Raw genomic sequence first — 21,142 nt, forward strand, 5'->3', positions numbered from 1 at the left:
TGTCTAGTTGTATCCTTGTTTAATGACAGGTTTATGGGGTTTCAGTTCACAGCCTTAGGTCTTGGTCTCTGAACCTGTAAAATGGGCCTTGTGCAGTCACCCTGCCATTCCCACTCCTGCCATGGCAGCCTTTTCCATCACTTTGCATTTCCAAGTGCTGCACACATACCAAAGGACTGCACATCTGCCAAGCAGCAGTTATTTGGATTGAAATAATCTCCAGGAATGCCTGTCCATCTTGAAGGTCTGAAACGGCTGCCTTTGTGCGGTTGGGCTGGGTGGAGTCTCCAGCTCTTCTCCCCGTTCCCTCAGCGCACACCCAGGCACACACCACATCGGATATTGTCCAAGCACTCACTCCCTTCCTGTGGTTTGCCTTTATTTTTAGTCTGAGGATGGAGCGTGTTTACACAAAAGGGGGCTTCTCAGCAGGGCTCCCTGCTGCTTTTGCTCCTTTTATTTATTTTTTTTCCTCCCAATTGCCATGGGTTGCTCCTGCTCTGAGAACCTTCCAGGCTCTTGCAGCCTGGAGCTGGGGCTGGAGGAGCTGAGCAGCTCCAGCAAACAGGGGATGCTCTGGGTTATTTGTCCAGATACTGCTGAGACTGCAGGCAGACCTGCCTGCTCCCTGCCAGGCTGCAGCATCCCTCTGCCTGGCCCCGAGGGCTTTTGCTCCTTCCCGCAGGGTGGGGTGGGACTGGCTGAGTTTTTTGGAGTTAATCCTAAATCCTCCCCTTGGCTCTGGCTGATGCTTCCCCTGGGAACGGGTCACGGTCCCAAGCTGGGATCTTGGCCAGGGGTGGGTATTGAGGAGAGGGGCTCCCTATGCCATCTGAAATCCAGCCTCATTGAGCTGTCTCTGGCCACTAGCCTTAAAATTCAGTCCCATCTGCAGAAGCGTGTGCTCTTTCCTGGGGATCTTTCCCTGTGTTCTTTCCTGGGGATGGAAAACATCTGTATTCTCTTTCTCCTTAGGCACAGCTTACTTTTTTTACCAAACTTAACACAGGTAAATTGGGCAGTGCTCGACTTCTCAATCCCTAACCAAGACACAGCACTTGCTACAGGATCGCACAGTAGCAGTGCAGGGGTTTTGTGGCTAGCGTACATTTGTGTTTTAATTCTGGAGGTCCATACCTCAAAATCAGCCTGAGTCATTTTGGGAGGAGCAGTGAACGTGAGGGAGAGGATGCTCCTCTCCGTGACCAGCTCCTCAGAATGGTATGTGAAACTTTTTGGCCTTTTCACGTCCCGAACATTAGAGTCACGGAAAAAGAAGATAAGCCCGCTGTTAATGCCCACTCTTTTATTTTTCTAGCATATCTCTGCTAATTTTTGTGTAGGGTGACTCCCAAATACTCCCTTTCAAGTAGGCGCCTGCTTTCCTGTTTTGGCAGTGGCTCTCAGGTGCCCTGTTGAAGCCAAGTGGCTGCGGGAGCCGATCAGGGTGGGGGTTATTTGGGGAGGGCTGGTGTTAATTTGGTTGTGCTTTGTTGGGGAGATGAAAAGAATCGCAACACGCAAAATGGGCCTGACAGCAGCTTCTTAAATGCCTGAGGAAAAGAAAAAAATCTGTTGGGAATTCACTAATTTCAATAATTGGGTCCCATTGGGCTGGGACTCGCCAGTCCTGCAGCACACAGTACTGTGTGGCTGGGGCAAGCGTGGAGCCCAGTGATGTGGGGCTGAGCCCTTCTCCTCCCGGCTGGAAAACCCAGGTAGTTCCTTTCTCAGGGATGCGAGAAGGCTTGAAAAGTCATCTTGATGCCACAGTGCTTCTGCTTGGGATTATTTTCCGTGCAAACCACATCCTTCATGTCACTCACTTGGGTTTTAGCTTTCCAAAGTTGCTCACGCAGAGCCCAGAAAACTCATTTATCATCCTCTCTTCCTCATCCTCTCTTCCTCATCCGCTCTTCCCCATCCACTCTTCCTCATCAGCTCTTCCTTTGGAGGATTCATCCCCGTCAGGTGTTCTGTGGCTGAGCTGGGGAGCTGATGCTCTCCTGTGGGTACCACTGGTGAGAAGCTGTGGGACATGATCTTTGCCAGGGGCTGTTCCAGCAGACAGGGAACCTGTAAAATTGTTAAAGTGATTTATGTATATAAACACTCTGGCATTGTAAAGATCCATTGAATGGTGCCTCAGAGGCTTTGATTGGTTGAATTAATTAAATATATACTCATATATTTGATATGAGATGATCAAAGCATTGTAATTGGGGGCTTTTGTTTGTCTTTGGGTTGTTTTGTTTTATTTTTGGGCACGAGGGGTGTGCCCCAGTTTCATAAGAGAGGGTGCAGGAAGGATGTGTGTGTCAGAAGATGATCTGCAGCTAATCCCAGAGGCTTTATCCAGGCTGATTGCTGACTTCCTGGCCTGAGACACATCTGGAAACTGGCATCGGATTCCACGTAAAAATCATTGAGTAAGTGGCAGCAGAAAAAAAAATCCCACTTTGCTACTGAACAAGGTAGACACCATGGTGAATAAAAGCAGGAGGCTGCTAATATGCTCTTTATTTATTAAAAAACACGGAATTGCTTTCCCCAGGTTTTTCCAATTATAGCGCATTGAATGGCCCTGACATCACTCTTGAGCCTGGGCCAGCCTATTCAACAGTCTGGCGAAGACATTTATTAACTGGTTACCTGCCAATTGTCTGGGCTAGGAGCTGTGGGACAGATGTGTTTTGAAAAGTGATAACATTGTTAGGGGCCTTATTTAGATAGTGAGAGGAAAGCTACACCGCTCTGTCCAGGCTCTCTGAAGTACGTATTTAAAGCAGCTTATTTAGAAAAAAAAAAAAAAAAGAGTTGAGATGTAATTCTGCTGTGATAGTTCTGCTCTTTGGAAGTAGGTTTTCACAGTGTTTCCTTGCTGGAGGACACCCGGTGGTCAGGCTTTGTTGAGGAGCTGTGGTCCTGCTTGCTGGCGGATGCTCGGGGTGTTGGTACAGCTGCAGCTCACTGAGGGCCGGAGCTGCATCTCTGTGCCCCCCTTTGCTGAGGCTGCCACCCTGAGGCATCTCCCAGGAGGTGGGTGAGGAGGAGGGGAGGAAGGCTCAGGGTCCTGCCCTCCTGCACCCACTGGGCAGTGCTGGGGATGCTGTCTGCATGTAACCTGCTCTTCAAAATTTCCAGTGATGGATCCTCTGCTGCATACCTGGGGACTCTGCACTGGTCACAACTATCTCAGGCTAGCCCCTCATTCCTGCAGCCAAAACCTTTGGATTGGCTTTGGGTCTCTCAAGGACTTGGAGACCAGCTGATGTCCTTCCTTCCTTTCTGTGTTAAAGCACCTTGCCTGAAAAACCTTGTATGCTCCCCTTCAGTCTCCCTTTCTCCAGGCTGCACTGTCCAAGTGGCCACATGGGGCTGGGGAGCGAGCTGCCCGCTGCCGCATGCTGCTGAGGAGGAGGAGGGTCCTGGTCTAATTCGACACCCTAAAACATGCTACTGCACGGTGCCATCAGGGCTGGGCTGGCCTGGATCCATCCCTGGAGCAGGAGAGGGTTTGCTGAAGCTGTTGCAGGTTTAAACTTGCTTATTAGATAATACTGCTCCTGATTTATGTACGAGATTTTGTATGCGGTTGGTTTAACCTGTAATTTCTTCACTGTTGCCCCGCAAGGCAATGCTAAACTTGTCTTCCTAGAGCTTGTAAATAAATCCTGGAATACTCGGCTGGCTCTGTCCCTGGCTAGGCACTGCCTTCCTAGGGGCTTTTCCCACCCACTCCCCCCATAAAACCCTCCCATTCAGCAGCGACTTGTTTAATGCTAGAGACCTAATAAAACTGACTGGCTCGAGGAAGATATATATCATCCCATAATCTCTCCATCTCTCCCTGTTGCTTTGTTTAAACTGGACAGCTTTATTTAATTGCATTGATTTTTTTTTTTCTTTTTTTTTGGTGCCACTACATAATTGGTTTTAAATGGTGGAGATATTTTAAATCCTCTTTTTTTTCATTCCCCTGATGTTTAACTCCAGTCACACTTCAGCTGTGCCCTAAATCAGCTTTCCTTATTCAGGTACTTAATTTATGAAGATGATTTCTGCATATTAGATTCTTTCTCCAACCGCTTTGTTTCTAGTTTGCATTCCTCCCCTAGGCTAAAGAGAAAACTTTGCGTGGGGCATGGGTCCTTATCTGCTGTGCATCATCTTCTCTGCTGGCTTGTGTTAACGATTTTGGGCCTTTTTTGGCTGTAGGTAAGAGATTTTAGCCTGGTTGTACCTTTAGTGGCCTGGTTTTCTATTCTACTCAAAGGGAAAATACATTCATTGAAAAATGTGATTTTGGTAGGAACAATGTATTCTCTGATTTAAACTGAATTCAATTAATAGTTTCAAACAAACAAAACCAAAATCCTTTCAGGTGACAACAGTTTTGCTCAACCTTTCCCAAATCAAACAGTTTGATTTCCAGTTTGATTTGCATTCTAAAGTCCGACTCAAAGCTGTAGCTGTGTGTGGTATAGAAGATAATGAAAACCCCCTGAAAAATAATCAAACTATCATTTTGGACACAGAATCCAAAAAATCACTGAATGGAATAGTTTTAATTTGAAAAAAACCATTGTCATCTGGATAATACATCCATAACCTGGAATAATGGGATGATACAGCGATGAGTATGGCAGCAGACTCTGTAGACCATGGCAGGGTCTGGTGGATTATTTTGATTAACTGCTTTCTTTTGAAAGATGGGGATTTGGTGGACGTGGACTGGGATGTGTCCCAAGCAGCACATGGAGTATCTCTTAGTTAGAAAGGAGGTCACTCCAGTGTGCCCGAAGGATGTGTGTCATTGTCACTGCCACTCAAATGCTGTTCATTTTCCTCCAATTGTTGTGCCTTGACTCAGCCTAAATTCTGATTTCTCAGGGCGGGGGTTTTTCGTCAGAGAAGTTCTGCAGAACCTCCCACAACCAGGGACTCTGGGCATGACTTCCAAGAAATACTACTCCATAATTAATAATCATATCCCTTTGCTGCAAACTATTTTCCTAGGAAAAAAAGATGAAGAAAGGAATGTTTTACTTCTTGTCCTCTTTGTAATGAATAAAACCATTTCCGCTGGCTGGTTTGAATACCACTGAACAAGCCAGGTAGTGGATACCACATCAAAAAATAAAATACTAATGGAAGGATTTTATATATTATGACAAGCCTGGTGCTTAGCCTTAAATAATATAAAACATGAGTGGACTTTATAGAGGTGAAATACGCATGTTAAAATATCTTCCTTTTTTCTCCTAACCAAAATTTCAGATTTTCCACTTGCAGAAAATATAAATTTTTTGGTTCTTTTGCAAAAAAGTAATTAAACCTCACCAACCTGTAGAGACAGAATAAGTGCCAAACAGCTCTGCTAGCTACTCCCACAGGTGCATTTCTGAGTTTGCTTTTGTTTAGGCAGTACCAAGGTGCTGGTGTTTTGCGATCAGGAGCTGCCTGTGTGCGCTCTTGTGTACTCCGGTGGTTTTCCACTTTTCCACCCTCTTGGGAAGCCAGGGTGGATATAGAGCAGGCACATGGGGAGTTGGGCAGAAATTAGTGTTTCCTCCCACCCAGTCCAGTCCCGCAGGAGATGTGATGTGGCTGGGGCGAGCTCGGGGGAGAACAGGTTGCTTCATGATCTGAGAGGGGTGACAGCATCCTGCAAAGGAAATTTGCTCCATTAGCTAACCATGAATTTTGGAGTCCAATTTAAGCAGCTCCCTTTGTATATTCTGCTGTGTGCCCTATTTTTAGCTGTTGGCCAGAACCCCTTACTGCAGGTCAGCTGGCTTTAGGAGGAGGAGGATGCTTGCGACCTGATGGTCAGGATACTCGGAGGTCTTTGGACCGTGAGGAGATTGGTGTGGGGTGTGAGTGCATTTACTGACTGTCACCACCCCTGAGGCTTGAGTCCCCACCTCAGCGTCCCCAAGCCTGATGAGGAGGGAGAGGATGTGGATTCTTGGGTTTGTCACATATACAAAGGACTGATAGTCCCCAAGCGTTTTTTTCAGGTTTCTTCAAACAGATCACCCCCCAGCACTTCTGCTGTAGGTTTTCTTGCTCGCTCGAGGATTTTCAGAGCACAAATCCCATGCTCCTCCATGCCTCCTGTAACACTGCAGACCATCGCGCTGGTTGGTGTTAAACCTCTTTCCGAAAGCACCAGGCTGCAGGACGTGCTGCCGAAACCCCCAACAGCTCGAAAAGAGGTCGCCTGCTATGTCCAGAGACTTGGGAGAAGAGCAAGATGGGAAAATAGCCAGCGATTGCTTCCCCTCGACAGCGCTGTCACTCTCCATGCTTGCTGATCTGTCTGCTCAGCTGAGAAATATTCATGCCCGGGGGTGATTCATCACCCTGCAGCAAGGTTGCTGGCAGCCATTGGCATGATGCCTGTCTCCATGCTGGTGCTCCAAGTGTGATCTAAACATCCCGTTTTCATCCCCGCCAGTGGTAACAGGGACGGACAGGTGCGATGGAGGGTGTTTTTTGGGAGAGGGTTAATGGTGGGATCCCTTGGAGCCCGTCAGCGGCAGGAAGCCGTATTGTGTGTTGACTTTAAACAGGAGGTTTGGGAGATCAGCTCTGGAGCAGAAAACAGGGGTTGGGAGGAACAAACACTCGCTGCTTCAGAAGGGCGGCGATTTCCTTTCGGGTAAACACGTCATTAATCTCAGGGAGCACATTCTTTTCCATCAAAAGATAAGGGATTCAAGTTGCCTTTCTCAGGGCTCGGCCTTTTTAGATTGTTTTAACTGTGGCTTTCACTCCTTCGATTACAGACTTTACATAATCTCTCATTTTGGGTTTGCTGGGCTTATTATGGGTGCAGAGAAAGTCTTGGACAAGGGAACTCCTTTCCTTCTTTCTTTGAAATTGCTCTGATCCTCCTCCCCCCTGCTGCCGTCTTGCCAAATTGTTTTTTCACTAAAAGCTATCTGGTTTTTGCTACTTGCAGCTCTGACGAATTTGAAACGTAAGCGTGCTGTTTGTCCCAACATATGAAACCATCTCCTGGTGCTAGCGATAGAATAGGCGGTTATTTGTGCACCACCACTGGAAAAGCAGCAACGGACTCCTGTCCCCACCCCTCTTGCTGCTGCTCAACTTCAGTTTGGTGTTTTTGAAGATGCTGCTTGCGGTGGGGAGATGTGGGCTATGGCACCCAGGGCTTAATTTTCAGCTGGCAGCCTCCTGCCATGTGAGGAGGCAGCGATCATTCCTGCTGCCTGTGGCTCGGGATCTGCAATTGCTCTGAGCTCCTTTGATAGTAAATGTGTTTATCTGGTATTTCAGGATGAAATTACAGAGGGAATTTGGTCCCTTCCCGTTCCTACCTCCTCTTCTTCCCAGGACTTTGTGCTTAGGGCTGCCAGCAGCCGCATGGGTTGGGGTGGGGTAGAGCAGGACCTGGGAGCTCCTGCATCCCCCATCTCTCAGTGCCTGGCAGCTCAAGCAGATGCTCTTCAGTCTTTCTGCCCTGATCTGTCAGCGTGGCCACGTGCCTTTGTGTTCGCTGCATAATAGCTGCGTTTTTATCACTGTAGAATCATGGACCTGCCTGTATTCCAAACAAAAATTCCTCTCTATTTTTTCCCTCGCCTAGTTTAAGACTCCCATGCAGAAATACTGAAGCTGTGGGAGCTGCCAGCAGGTAGGACGTGGCCCTGAGAACTCAGATGAACCCAAGGCATGACAACATTTGTGACCTATGGAGGGTGCATCTTTAGGGGCAGGTCTCAGAAGTTGTGTGTTTGCTTTTCTCCGTCTGAGCTGGGCTGCACGTGCCCCATCTCCAGCTACAGAGCTGTGATGCTGCCCGCAAGTCTGGCACAGAGCAGACGTCCTGTTTGCTGATCCACGCTGACTCACATGGCACACGCGTTGCACTGAGGCTGCAGGAAAGGGCAACCTGGGTTTGGTGAATGCAGTTCCCTGGGTGGATGAGTCCCGGAGACAGAAAAATCAATCTGATCAGTCTGTCCCATCCTCTTCCAGCTCTGCTCCCCTGCAGCTCTTCTCTTTTCCTTCTGTTGCTTCCCAGCCTTCCAGACAGAGCTTGTATATCCCAAAGCGAAGCAGGAGATGTCCTGGAAGATGTTAAAACAGTTTTGTATACCTGTACAAGTTCAGCGAAGGTTGTGTTTATTCTCTGTACCTACCAGCTCAGCTCTGCCTCTTACCGCACTTTGCTTTCATGACTCATCAGTTCCTTGTCTCTTAGAGGACTGGGACTTTCTGGTGAGAATCTGTTCATGCATCTCACAGGCCCAGAGTCAGCCCACAGCAAGCTGAGCAGTGGACTGGTAGCACAGAAAAGCCGCCATACTGTCCATCCACCTCCAGTGCTGCTTCCTTCTCACTGTTTTCCTTCCCAACTTTTCCATGTTTTTCTCACACGTCTCTGCCTGCCATGTCCCAGGCTGTCAGGCAGTGCCTGGGAGCAGAGGTGGTTGTGTGGGACTGGCCTGGGAAGAAATATTGGGAGGACCTCTGGAGCTGGTGCTGGGTGGTTGCAAGGGCAGGGCTGCAGAAGCACCCTGGCCTTGCAAGAGCATTGGAAATGCGATTGTTGATGTCGGTGTTAAACAAGCCCAAACACAGGAAGCCAAGTGTGTGCACAGAGTGATGCGCAGGGGTGGGGTTTGCGACTGCATCACTTTGATTTTTTTTTTTTGTTGTGTTGGGAAAAGTGATACAAGCATTATTCATGACCCCAGTGCCCTTTTCACACCTCTTTGGTGATGCCAGACCGCTGGAGAGGTGCATCATTTTCAGCGACCTTCCTTGGGTGTTCTACGTGGCGTTGCTGGGCTGTGGCTGCAGTCAGCTGGACCCATGTCTTTGTACCTCCTGTTTGAGTACCCGCTTTGCTGGGGAAGCCCAGCACCATTTGGAGCATGGCTATGTCAGTGCAGAGCATCCTTCAGAGCTGTTGTGTCAGAGGATCCTGTGCTGCTTGTTGCCTCAAATTAAATTTCAGTGTTTGCATAGCATGGGTTGAAAACGAAGTTAAGAAGATCGTGAGGTTTGGGTGACATTCATGGCGTTGCATCCGTCTCTTCACATCCATAGTCTCTATGTGGAGGGTTAGTCCTGGGTTTCTGCAATCGCACACTGAAATGCTGAAAAACCTATTGCTGATTGTGGTTTGGCATAAAAATATTGCTTCATTAAAGCCAAGCATGCCTGACTTTGCCTTGGCAAGTGAAGATGCTTTTCTTGTGTGATAGGTGATGGGTAGTAAGTATGTTTTGGTGAGTTGGGTGACCACCATACCATCCATGGATAAGCTTCTGCAGGCTTTTGGTGAGAGAATTTCACTCCTTATGTGCTGTAGAGCGCTTCAGTCTGGGTAGAAATCAATTTGGTTTAGGCCCCCCCAACTGTCATCTGATAGACCATAAATTCTGAGAGTTACCAACCTGACAGGGCTGGACTTGCCCACTGGAGAGTTAACAGCTCAGAATTCCTGGGCTTATACCTTGCCCTCGGCTAAGAGTTTGGAGGAGGAAAATGCAAGCATGTGGCTGGTGAGGAGTGAAATTTTATCTTACTGCAGAGGTGTGTGTTCAGGTGAGGATGCAGCTGTGGGACCAGGCTGTGAGGACCATTCCTGTTTTCTTCATACTCATCTGCCTGGGTATCTCCAACACCTGCACCAGAACCTTGCTCTGGGCGTGCACTTGAACTGTTGTCCAAGGGGAATGACTGGATTTTGGAGCTTGTGCCAGAGGGTTTAGAAATGGAAGAAGAAATGGCAAAGAGAGAGAGGGGAGATAATTATGCCAAGGATATGTAATTACTCTTTGGCTCTCCGTGTCTTACATCGCACAGGATCCTGAAAACACTGGGGTCAGACCTGGGAAATGTGCTGCAAGACAAACACTTCCAGCTGTTCCTCTGAAAGTACATCTCAGCAAGTACCTTCCAGGCAGGAACGTGTGGGCTTACTTATTTAGGAAAAGAAAAAAAAATCTCACCAATTCAAGACTTCAGCATCCACCTTCGTAATTAAAATCTCTAATCACTAGGAGAGTGCAATACGTGACTGTCTTCTGGGAGCTGTTTCTTAAGGTGGTTTTCCATTTTTGCATTATTTAGCCCCTGCCTCGATGCCAGGGTTTACTTAACCTTAAGCTTGCGAACAGGGTTATTGAATTTGGCCAAGACTTGACTAATCTGTAATGAACTCCAGGTTGCCTGGAACTTGGCAGCACCGTCATCCTCTGTGCTGTTGTATAATGGCCTGACCCCACATAACCACGGCTTCACCTCACACCCCCTTCTCCAAACACCTCGAGTCCTGCTCTGAAACCCTGGGCTTCACGGAGGGGTCACTTTGCTGAGGTGGGTCCCAAGTGCTGAAAACAACCTTGGCTGCTTTCATCCTCTTCCATGGGATGAGAGGTGGGAGAAAGTGCAAGAAAAGCTCAAATATGGAAACCAGTTGGGGTGGAGGGGGGATGCAGCGGTGGCAGCCAGGGTTGGTGCCTCCTCCCATGCATCTGTGGTGTCCAAGGGGACAAGAGAATCCTGGCCATCTTCCTCCTCCTCTTCCTCCTGCATCAGGCTGATGTGCAGCCCCCTGTGGTCCCCCTGCACTTGTGAATGGAGGACGTTCATCCTGGAAGCTCTTCCATTTGAAACTTGCTAGGTGGTTTTTATTGTTTATTACATCATTTTAATAAGGGCAACTGGAAGGACTGAAAAAAAAAATCACAGGAATAATTCAAATGTTGCTCTAAGTCAATTTTTTCCCTGTTGTTTATTTACTTCAGCTCAGCCACTTGAGAAAACCATTATTTGCCTGCTTCTTACTGAGTATCTAATGATGAAAATAAATTGTTACCACTCTTTATTGTGCATTTCCCATAAGGCTGACACGCCACAGAGAAGGAACCAGATTATTTTCCTTCTAGCATGACACTGGGAAGATTGTTTATAGCACTTCAGCTCCAGCTCTCTGCAAGCCAACCGAGAGCAGGATCATTAAAGGCAGGATTTAGAAGCTGTGAGCTTGCATAAATTAATTGAGAGCAAAATTTATCAAACAAACATTTTGTAATGAGTGAGGAGGGAGGAATCTGGCTTAGGTCTCATGTACCCAGCAGTAAACTGGAGGAAAAGATCCTCTAACACACACACACACACAAAAAAAAAATTGATAAAATGATCTTGCCTTGTTTGGAGATCAGAGAGCCAAATATAGACCCTATTGCATTTCCTTCCCTCCTCTTTCCGAAGCTCGTCCTTTTGAAGTGCCTTTTCAATGGGATGTGGATAATTGACTCTCTGAACAACCAACTGAGTGCTCTGTTGGTTTAACCGATTGGTCTCAGTTGCCGATTCCTGTTTTGTTTTGGATCATTTTCAGTCCAATTGCCCTGTCAGCCACAATTAGTCCCATTAATACGACAGCGGAAAGGTCGCAGATGACTTGCTCTGGTGGCAGGCGTGAGGGCGACCAGGAGATGCTCACAGCGAGCTGTTCTCAGCCCCATGGTCGCGTGCTGGTAGCTTGCTTAATTTGATGGCTATTGCGCATCCTGGTAGTAAAACCTGTCGAAAGGGATGTGAGATTTGCTTCATGACAGGGTGATTGACTGAGAGATGAGGTTGCAGTGACAAGTAACATTTGGATGAACTTTTGTTTAATTAGAGAAGAAAGCTCCTGGTTCTGTACAAAGGGGAAATGTGGAATGGCCGGGCTTCCTCTTGCCTGCCAGAGCCGTGAGGAAAGGAAGCAGAAGTGGGAGAGAGTTGTAGGTGCATCCTGTGGCACTTTCAACAAATCCACGGCTGTCTTTTTTTGTGGTTCTAGTGACATCTACCATGGTTTTGGGCTTTGTCTCTTCCACCCAGGATTTACACTTTGGGGAATAAAGTGGGAAAGGGAACAGCAGACAACTGGGTGGAACACAAGGAATTGTTTGGCTTCTTCAGATTAATAGGGGCCAGATGCACACAGGTGTGGGTCAGATGTTGGACTCATGGGTTTCATGGTCTCTGTTTGGCCATGGTATGGCCAAAACAGTATCACAGAAAGTGTAGTCTGGTTGTATACTCATCCTTTGATATGAGAAAGGCGACATAAGGCACCCAAAGTGCCTGGATCAAGTCATTGTTGGATTATATAGCTCAAAACTTGGTTGGAAGATCCTGTTTGGAGATGGTTCACTCTCAAAGCAGGACGCTGTGCCTGGTGAGGTTCTGCAAGCGTCTGGTTTTGGTTTGGTATTATTTGGTATTTTCCTTAACCGTTTGGATTATGGAAAGAAGAATATGCAGATTCTATTTGCAGATGGCCCCCAGCTGGAAAGGGCTCGCAGCAGCCTGGATGAGAAGGTCAGACTTCCATAGTAACTTGCACAAGCTGGGGAAGTTGTGTGAAAAGGACGATTTGTGGTTTGATTAAGGCAAATGTGAAATTTTATAGATAGCAGAAATGGTTGACTGTAGCAGTGCAGAATGGGGACTGTTTCCAGTAAGTGAAAGGATGCTATTAAAAATGCAAATAGCTGGTGGATCAGGAAAGAAATAGCATCGTGAGCTTCAAACAGGGTGATTTTGGCTGGACAGTAGGGGAAACTTAAATGATAAAACCAGGAAAATATGAGAGTAAACCATCAAAAGATGCTGGAGTCCACTTCACAGGCAATTTTAGGAATTGGTGGGGCAAACTTTTGCCAAGAGTGACAGATATATTTGATTCTGCTGCTGCAAAGCACAGGTTGGAGAAGGTCTGCAGATCTCCTCAGGGCGAGAGGAATATTTTACCCACTCCTTTTGTTTTACTTAACATTTCTATGAGGAGCACAATCTTGGTGAAAAACCCCTTGGCTAGGGACCAACATTTTCCCCAAGCAGTTTGGTGGGAGCTTTGCAGCCGGCCCCTGTGTCAAGGTGGACACGAGTTCCGGTTGAAGGAGCTCAGCTCTGGTCCTGTGCAAATGTACAGCCTACACAAACCCCCCTTCTATTTCTCCAGAAGCCACACCTTCTGTGGAGATCGTGGGGTCCTGAGGTCAGTGTACTGTACTGAGCTTGTTCCCTTTAAATCTCACCTGGGACTTGTTCCTGGTGAAGATCGCTGGCACTTCTAAAAAGCCCAGCAGCAGGAGACCTTTTCTATCAGTGTGTTTCCATCCATGTTCAGGCAACACAATGAATGCAGATGTAGTAGGAAACTTTTGATTATCTATAGGATTTTTCTGTGGCAGCTTCAAAGGTCTGTGGTTAGTTATATTCTGAGACTTTAAATGGGTATGTCTTGCGTTTGGAGCTCTGATTTAATTTTCCGGTTTAATCTATTGTCCAAACATCATTAATGTTGTCTTTGAGGCATGGGACAGCTTTGATGGATTTTTTTTTTCTTTTAATTTCTCGCCGTCACCCTGTGCAGCCATAAACAACATCCTGCCTGCTAATGAGAAAATGCAAGTTATTGCAGCCACATGTCTTGTGGAAATAGATTGTAGTGGCTGGAGGAAAAAAGGAGCCGACTTTGCTCACCTCCCACCTCCAGCTGGCATAAGGATTTGGATTACTGACAGGGAGGAGAAGTTTCCACAGATTAAGATACTACATTAACAAGCAAAGTTGCCTGTTGAAAATTGAATTATTAATTTTGTACAGGTATTGTTAATCCCTTAACCTGCTTTCATGAGTTATCTTTGCTACCTATAAGCATCCAAAACCTTTCCAGCATGTCAGCTGTCAGGCTCAACTACTCCTAACAAATCCAAGTTTATGGAATAATTTGACCTTTCCTTCCAGCCTGAACTGAGGGAGCAGGATCCTCCATTACATACCCAGTAAACCAGTTGCATGATGTCGATATCTTACCCATTGCTTTTCCCTGTCTCCCATCTCCTGTAAAACTTTTTGTTTGGGAAATAAAACTTGTGTGTGTGTGACCTTGGCAAGACTTGGCAGGAGTTGCTGTGGGGAGCAGGGTACAGCCCCAGCTCTCGACATTAGCTCCTTGTTGCACCATGAGAAACATCTGCAGGAGTTTTGGGATGGGGGTAACTGGTTGTGATGCTCAGCCCTGTGTTTAGCCCTGGTTTAGAGATAACACAGCCATGGGAGAGCAGTGGCTTCAGGAGGGTAAGTGCACCGTGTGGCATCAGAGAGCAGTGGGCAATTTTAGAGCACATTATTCCTTCTCCACTGGGAAACCCGTCTTGTAGGGGAGACCCCCTCTAACAAACTGTCTGTATTGGCTCTGGGCTTATTGGCAACCAGTGTATAAATTTGGTGTGTTTGTAGCAGCTTCACAGCATGGGCACATCTCAGATCTTGTCTGTGCAGGAGCTTGACTGGCAGAAGCATGGAACTGGGGTACAGTGTCAGGGCTTGCTCAGGGATGCAGTTGTCTTGTGGTAGCATAGAATCATGGAACACTTTGGGTTGGAAGGGACCTTCAAAGGTCATCTAGTCCAACCCCCCTGCAATGAGCTGGGACATCTCCAACTAGATCAGGTTGCTCTATTTGGAAAGAGCATTTAAGTGACATGGATAAATACATATAAATATTAGCTGATCCCTGCGGCCAGTTTTCCTCTGTGGACAGGTTTTACAGGAAGGTATCCCACTTGCTCGCAGAAAGGACTCAATACGATCCATGTTTTGGCTTGGCGAGAGCCTCCCAGTCCAGCGGTGCTGCTCAACACGCTGGGCTCCACTGCTGTGCCCATCATCAGCTATGCCTTGCACTGGCATCGACACCCTTGCAACCACACTGACCTTTTCCCTGCCAGTCACCCTTTCAAACAATCCCTGGAAACAGGCACTGCTATCACACATGTTTAGAGGATGGGTGGTTGCCAGGACCAGACTGGAGGGTCTCCTGCGATCCATATGATTACTGAGGTTCTCCTCTTGCCCTTTGTCTCTTCACAGAGCATGGCTTCGTCGGCTACTCTGAAGAGCTAATGTTCAACAACACGCTGCCAGACTACAGCCAGGGGGAGTCCTTCTTCACTGTTTTTGGAGTGTTTTTCCCAGCTGCCACAGGTACCGTATGTTTTATCCTTTCTCTCTTTCCCTCCACAGTCACATCATGGAGACAAGCAGAAGCAAGGGGAGTTCCTCTGGACTGCTTGGCGGGGCAAGCAGGGCTGTACTTGACTGTAGCAGACTCGGTATGGTCGATCCCAAATGTTCAGGCTTTCCTGCAGCACCTCAAATTTTGCACACTCCTGTTCACCTGAATGTGCTCTTCTGTGTCTCTGTGGTCAGAAACTGCTGGTCAACTCCATGGGTTGACGTGGTGGTGAAAATCCCTCCCCACTCAGGACAAGGCTCAGGCACTGATCTTGGCCAGTGCTGTCAGGTATCAAGCCTTTTTAAAAGTGCCATTCATGCTTTAACTTATTAGGTAAGCTGTATTATTTGATTGCCCTGGGAAGGTGAGAAAGATTGGACTGATGCCATCGCTCACGATACTGACCCACCACTCTCTTCACAATGTCATGGATGCATCTTTGCCTGTCAGCAGAATTCACCTTCATGAGCTTAACTGGATGCTTTTTCATATTATTCATTCCCTTAAATTCTCAGAGAGATCCATGTCCCCTTTCCAAAGGTGACAGTCTCCAGTGGGAATGAAATCACTATCGATTGCAGTTACAATACCTTTTGTTGATGCTGGGTTTTTTTTAAGCTATAAAAAGTACCAATTATAAGCAGTTTCCATAGCGATGAATCCTTGGATTACAGAATGAATTTTCAGAGGATTAGCTCTAAGCAACTCGCTGGAAGTTGTTTGCAGTATTGCTGCAGTACAGGGAGACAAACTAAAAGTTTTTGTGAAGCAGATGGGTCTGGAGGAATGGTCTGATAGCAGAAGTAGTCACTTTGTCACGTGCATCTAGTGCAGGACTTCAAATTTTCCTTTGTAATCCTCTCTGCCAGCCTATCAGGCTGGCTATTGCCTCCATGTAGACTTTCTCCTGGAATACTCACCTGCCTGAACTATTGGCACCATGAAGAATTTGGCTCCTGCCCTCTTCTTTTGTCATTTCTGCCTGGCCTAAGCAAGACCCTGGCCAAAGAAAGAGACCTTCCCCATGAGCCCTGCCTCTGCAGGAAAGCAGATTTTTTCCAGCTCCCTGATTGTAGAAGAAGGAATAGTTATGACAAAGCTGTGCAGAAAATTACCCTGATTAGCCATATTAAATGGTTCTTCATCACTGCTAATGCTTGGCTGCTAGGAAGAAGGCCAAAGCTAATAGATATAATTTATTTAAAGCTCTGGCAGCCTGTTGCTTTGTTAGTTAGCAGTAGTAATACCAGTAGTAATGTTAAACATTCTCTGAAAATACAGTCTGGGCTGATGTATAATTACTTTGGTTGCTGAACAGCTTTTTCATGCGTTCTTTTTAATTGCTTGGTTATTTACAGGATTTAAATTGTTCCTTTGGAGCAGTGGTGCCAGTAGTACCATATAACATCGCTATTGCTCCTGTTATCGCTATTTGTAGCACTGCAGAGTTCAGGAGCCTCATAAAATGTAGGGTTGGGTTCGATGCTCTACGTAGAAGAACTTGTGATTTGGTTAAGAAATTTGTAAGAAGGTGGGAGTCAAGACTTCTCTGCTGGGGGTCACAAATGGGGAGGCCAGTGCAGCTTCAGAAGGGCTGGGAATAAAGTTCACATCTCCTCAGACGGGGTCAGTGAGTGAGGGCTGGTTCCTCCGTGTCCCTCTGGACCCACGCTGGCTTAGCTCACCTCCTTCCCCATGATGGGGTGCGATGCTGGTGCCGCAGAGGACAGGACAGGTGGTCCATGAGGTTGGAGATGATATTTCAGGGGTGGGTTTGGCGGCAGCACTGATGTCATAGCAGGCTGGGGGACGTGATGGGATTGCCAGTGGCTCTGGTGCAGGGCAGGCAGTGTGATGCAGACGGCGAGCGAGCGGCAGTGTCCATCCTCAGCACCTCCACGTGAGGAGGAATGGCAGGGACACCTGAACATCACCCCCAGGCTGTCACATCCAGCCTGTGCTCCTGCCCAGCACCATCCCAGGTGGCACCTGCCTCTGCTGGGACCCTCACAGTGATCCAGCCGAAGCAAAATCCTTTGTGTTAAGATGCAAAGGAAATTTGGGGAGAGTTTTAGTAAAACAACATGTTGTTTAGTTTTGAGGACTTACTTTGAGCCAGTCTGAAACATTTCTTTGACCCAAAGCAATGTTCTGTTTATCTTTGATTATTAAATGTTGTGTTTACACTTTTTAATTTTTAGCATATGCTATTTACAATCTAAGATGCTGTTTTGATAACGAAGTTTTTTAAAAAAAATGTTTAGGAAATTATGAAACAAGATGTTTGGGACTTTCTGAGATGAAATGTCCCTCTTTGAAGTGAAACTGTTTTGATCTCTTCAGGATAAGCTCTTTCCCTCTGAAATGGTTGCCTGAATTCATCCGGTTTGTCTCTGGGATGTGCTGAAAAGTGGTTTTCAGTTGCCCGTTTCCACCAGAAATAGCAGTGAAATGGAACCTTTGGATAGCTGTAGAAGCAAAGAGGGGCAGCCACTTTGGGAAAGGGGAGCAGGACCTGCAGGGAGACCCTTCCCAGGACCAGGTGGGCAGGAGGAGCAGCCAGGTCTGTGCTTTGGCTGGAGAGGTGGGATGGTTGTCCCAGCCTGCCATAGACCAGCAGTGACATGCTGCCTCCTGTGAGCATCCTCCTTGGATCGTTATGCTCTAGGTTGGGTTGTTTTCTCTGTTTCTCTGTATTTTACAATTGAATGGTGCTAAGCAGAGGCTGGCCCGTTTGCTTCCTGGGTGAACGTTGTTTAAACCATTTCAGCTGGGTGTGCAGTGCAACTGGCTTTATCCCATCAAGTTTGTCATTTAATAATAGAGAAGTAGCTGAGCGATCCAAAACATACATCTAGAGCTGACCTAAATGCGAGCACATGGGTATGGAAGACCCGGATTTGCTGGCTTCAGTCAAAAAGACTAACATACTCGCTATAGAATGTACGCCTATAAACGTTCTGTGCATTAACCAGATATTTTTCTGTGTTTGTAAATACCTTCTTAATGCATATATTTTGCTGCCATGCTGTGATATGCAAACACCCAGCTACCCATCTAACCAGGGCTTTGCATGGAGAAGGAATCTTGCGTTCAACTCCTGGCAGCAGCCATGCAACCGACAGTGCATTTTAAAAATGAAGTTAAGCGTTGTTTCTGTTGTGCAGAGAATGTTTGTCTTTTTCTGCTAAATCCCCGAGGTTTTCTGTCTAATGAAAGAAGTGTGTAGTCATGTGATACAAAAAAGTAAGACCACGTTTGAAGCGGCATTAGTGGAAAATATCATCATACTGAAATCAGTTCTGAAATAAACCATATTTGGCACTAGCAAAATGACAGCAAATTGATTTAGAAGTTTTGGGCTAAGTTATCAGATGATGTAAACTGGCACAACTCCATTGAAGCCGATGGAGAGGTGCCAGCTTACATCAGTGGAGAATTTGGCCCTTTTAAAAAATTAGCTACAATTCTTAGATAAGATTTTCCATTCTTCATCTCTTGGGTGAAGGAAAAAAAAAACCCTTTTATATTTTATAGTAAATTCACTGGAAAATGCTATGGGTGTTTGAAAGCGGTCATATCTACAGTTATAACCCATAGCTGGTGGAGCTGATGGTCATATCTAATGTACAATGTAGGTGGTCCCCTCGTGCACATATCCACCGCCTGGATGATACCCAGGACAGGATTACGCTGGGAATAGCAGCGATGTACAGACTGTCTCAGCCATAATTTCCTGGCTGAGTTGACTGTGTTTTAATGCTTCCTTGTCCAGAAGCTTTGTCATTATCTGCTGCTCTCTGAGATAATAGCCAGTGTGGAAAATCCTGCCTGCTATCTCACCAAAGCAGAGAGGTGGATAATTTTCTCCATGGACAATCTGCAGATATGATTGCTTGAGTTCAGAAGGGATTGGCCTTTCCCTAGGGACAGGTCTGTGTCTGGAGGAAGGCACGTCCCAACTTCCCTACGTCGTTGAGTTTTATATACAAGTGTTGGGTTTTTCTTCTGTTCAGTAGCTGAGGTCTCTGGAAAGGCAGTTTGTGGCTATTGGAAAGTTAGACCAGTTCTCTGACTGGGAGTGACTGAGTCTATGGATGGTGGAGATTGTTTAGGTCTTTTTTGAAAATTAATCAGACTTTCTTTAAATTGAAAAGTGGGGTGGTTAGTCTGCTGCTTGCAAAAGACCTCCTCAGTACTGCTTTTTGGCAGATGTCATCCTCTCTGGAAAATTACTCTTTGGCTGGCGGTGGAGAGGTGTCTTTGGCGTTGTCCATATATCTGTACTACCAGACTGTCCATACTTTTGTACTAGTCAGGTCAGAGGTGTAGTTGCAGCATGGAGGAGATGGCTTTGGCCTGAGTGGCTGAGCTATGTTGGTTCTCTCTGTGGTGGCCTGGTCCTTTGACAGTGGAAGCCATGAGACTCTGGTGACCTCCTGGTGGTTGTGACAAGAGCTAATGGTGTGCACTGGCCTGAGTTTGACCCCTAGTTGCTGCTGGGCAGGAGGTCAGTCATTGATCTCAAGATCCTGTTTATGTGGGCTCTGGCAGGTCATCTCCTGGCTGCTCCTGAATATGTGTGGGTCTGTGGGAGGGACACAATGAGATGGCCTGGACTGTGCAGTCATTGCTGTGCTGGTGACTCACATCTTCAACTTTTTTCATATTCAGTCCAGAAAATGTAATTTTGGTGCTTCCCCAGTGCTTTGCTGAGGCAGGAGTTTGGATGAGGAAGAGATGAGTCAAGCTCAACCTCAGGTTTAGAGGTGGTGCCAGATGTTTGGGAAACTTGGCCAAAAGGCACATGAGATTAACAGCTGTCCTTCTGACAATAGTTTCCTCCCTTTGGAAGAAAAATTCAGAGTATTCTCAGCTTTCTGCTTTGCCCCTGATTGGCAAAGTAGCATGTCACTGAAGAGTGCTTCATAGGGACTTCATTTAGCATGATGGCCAGCAGGACCAGGGCAGTGATCATCCCCCTGTACTCAGCACTGATGAGGCTTCACCTCAAATTCTGTGTTCAGTTTTGGGCCCCTTTCTACAAGACAGACATTGAGGTGCTGGAAAGAGTTCAGAAAAGGGCAACAAAGCTGGTGAGGGGTCTGGAGCACAAGCCTTATGAGGAACAGCCGAGGGAACTGGGGCAGTTCAGCCTGGAGAAAAGGAGGCTGAGGGGAGACCTTATCACTGTCTACATCTACCTGAAAGGAGGCCGTACCATGGAGGGTGTTGGTCTCTTCTCCCAAGTAACAAGTGATAGGATGAGAGGAAATGACCTCAAGTTGTACCAGGAGAGGTTTAGATTGGTTATTAGGAAAAAATTCTTCACTTAGAGATACCAAGCATTGGAACAGGCTGCCCAGGAAAGTGGTTGAGTCTTGGAAGTCTTTAAAAGATGTGTAAATGTGACACGTAGGGACCTGGTTTAGTGTGGACTTGGCAGTGTTAGATTAGTGGTTTGACTTGATAATCTTAAAGGTCTTTTCCAACCTAAACAATTCATGATCATTTCCATGGACTTCTGCCTTCCTAACTTTTCTCACCTCCAGCTAGGCCTATTGTGTAGCTGTTTAAAATGAGCAATGCTTGAAGAGCACTTGGAAGCTTTATTTAAGGGAAAAGCACACCAGTTGATGGGCTTTTAACAGTGCTGTTCAGAAATAGATCCACAGAATAGTCTTCCAGGAGAAAATTAAGAACTCACATTGATTTGTAATGTTTTTGGTATGGTGTCAAGGATGCAAATCTGGTCTGAATCTGGAAGACAGCTCTTCCAGGAGCTGAGGAATGGCAAGAGCCTGTGGAGACCAAGAAGCGGCTGTTGGGGCTCTGGCTCTGTGCTGGAGAGGAGGACAGAGATAGCCGGTGAATGGAATGATCAAGGGAGAAAAAAAAGATTATAAATTAATAATAAATACATAAAGCCCTGGATGTTTAGCTGATGTGTTTGGCAACATGTGAGTGCCTTGTGCTCATTAACGTGTTATCCCCACGGCAGCGCAGCGAGGAGAGGAAGTATTATGATTCCCATCGAGCAGATGGGGAGATGGAGCTATGACAATACACAGCAAAGCC

General features: G+C 46.7%; 1 protein-coding gene across 2 annotated transcripts in view; it reads left to right on the forward strand.

Moving 5' to 3' along the window:
- The window catches only part of SLC12A8 (solute carrier family 12 member 8), a 54,098-nt gene that overhangs the window by 14,682 nt on the left and 18,274 nt on the right, over positions 1 to 21,142 (forward strand). For both annotated transcript variants that reach the window (XR_011739955.1, XM_065840796.2), the window contains exon 6: positions 14,920 to 15,033. Coding sequence is in view for 1 of the 2 variants with exons in the window: in XM_065840796.2 (XP_065696868.1) it covers positions 14,920 to 15,033 (114 nt within the window). In the remaining variant the exon portion in view is untranslated. The remainder of the gene's footprint in view (positions 1 to 14,919; positions 15,034 to 21,142) is intronic.

Source organism: Patagioenas fasciata, chromosome 7, assembly GCF_037038585.1.
Source record: "Patagioenas fasciata isolate bPatFas1 chromosome 7, bPatFas1.hap1, whole genome shotgun sequence".
Classification (NCBI taxonomy): Eukaryota; Metazoa; Chordata; class Aves; order Columbiformes; family Columbidae; genus Patagioenas; species Patagioenas fasciata.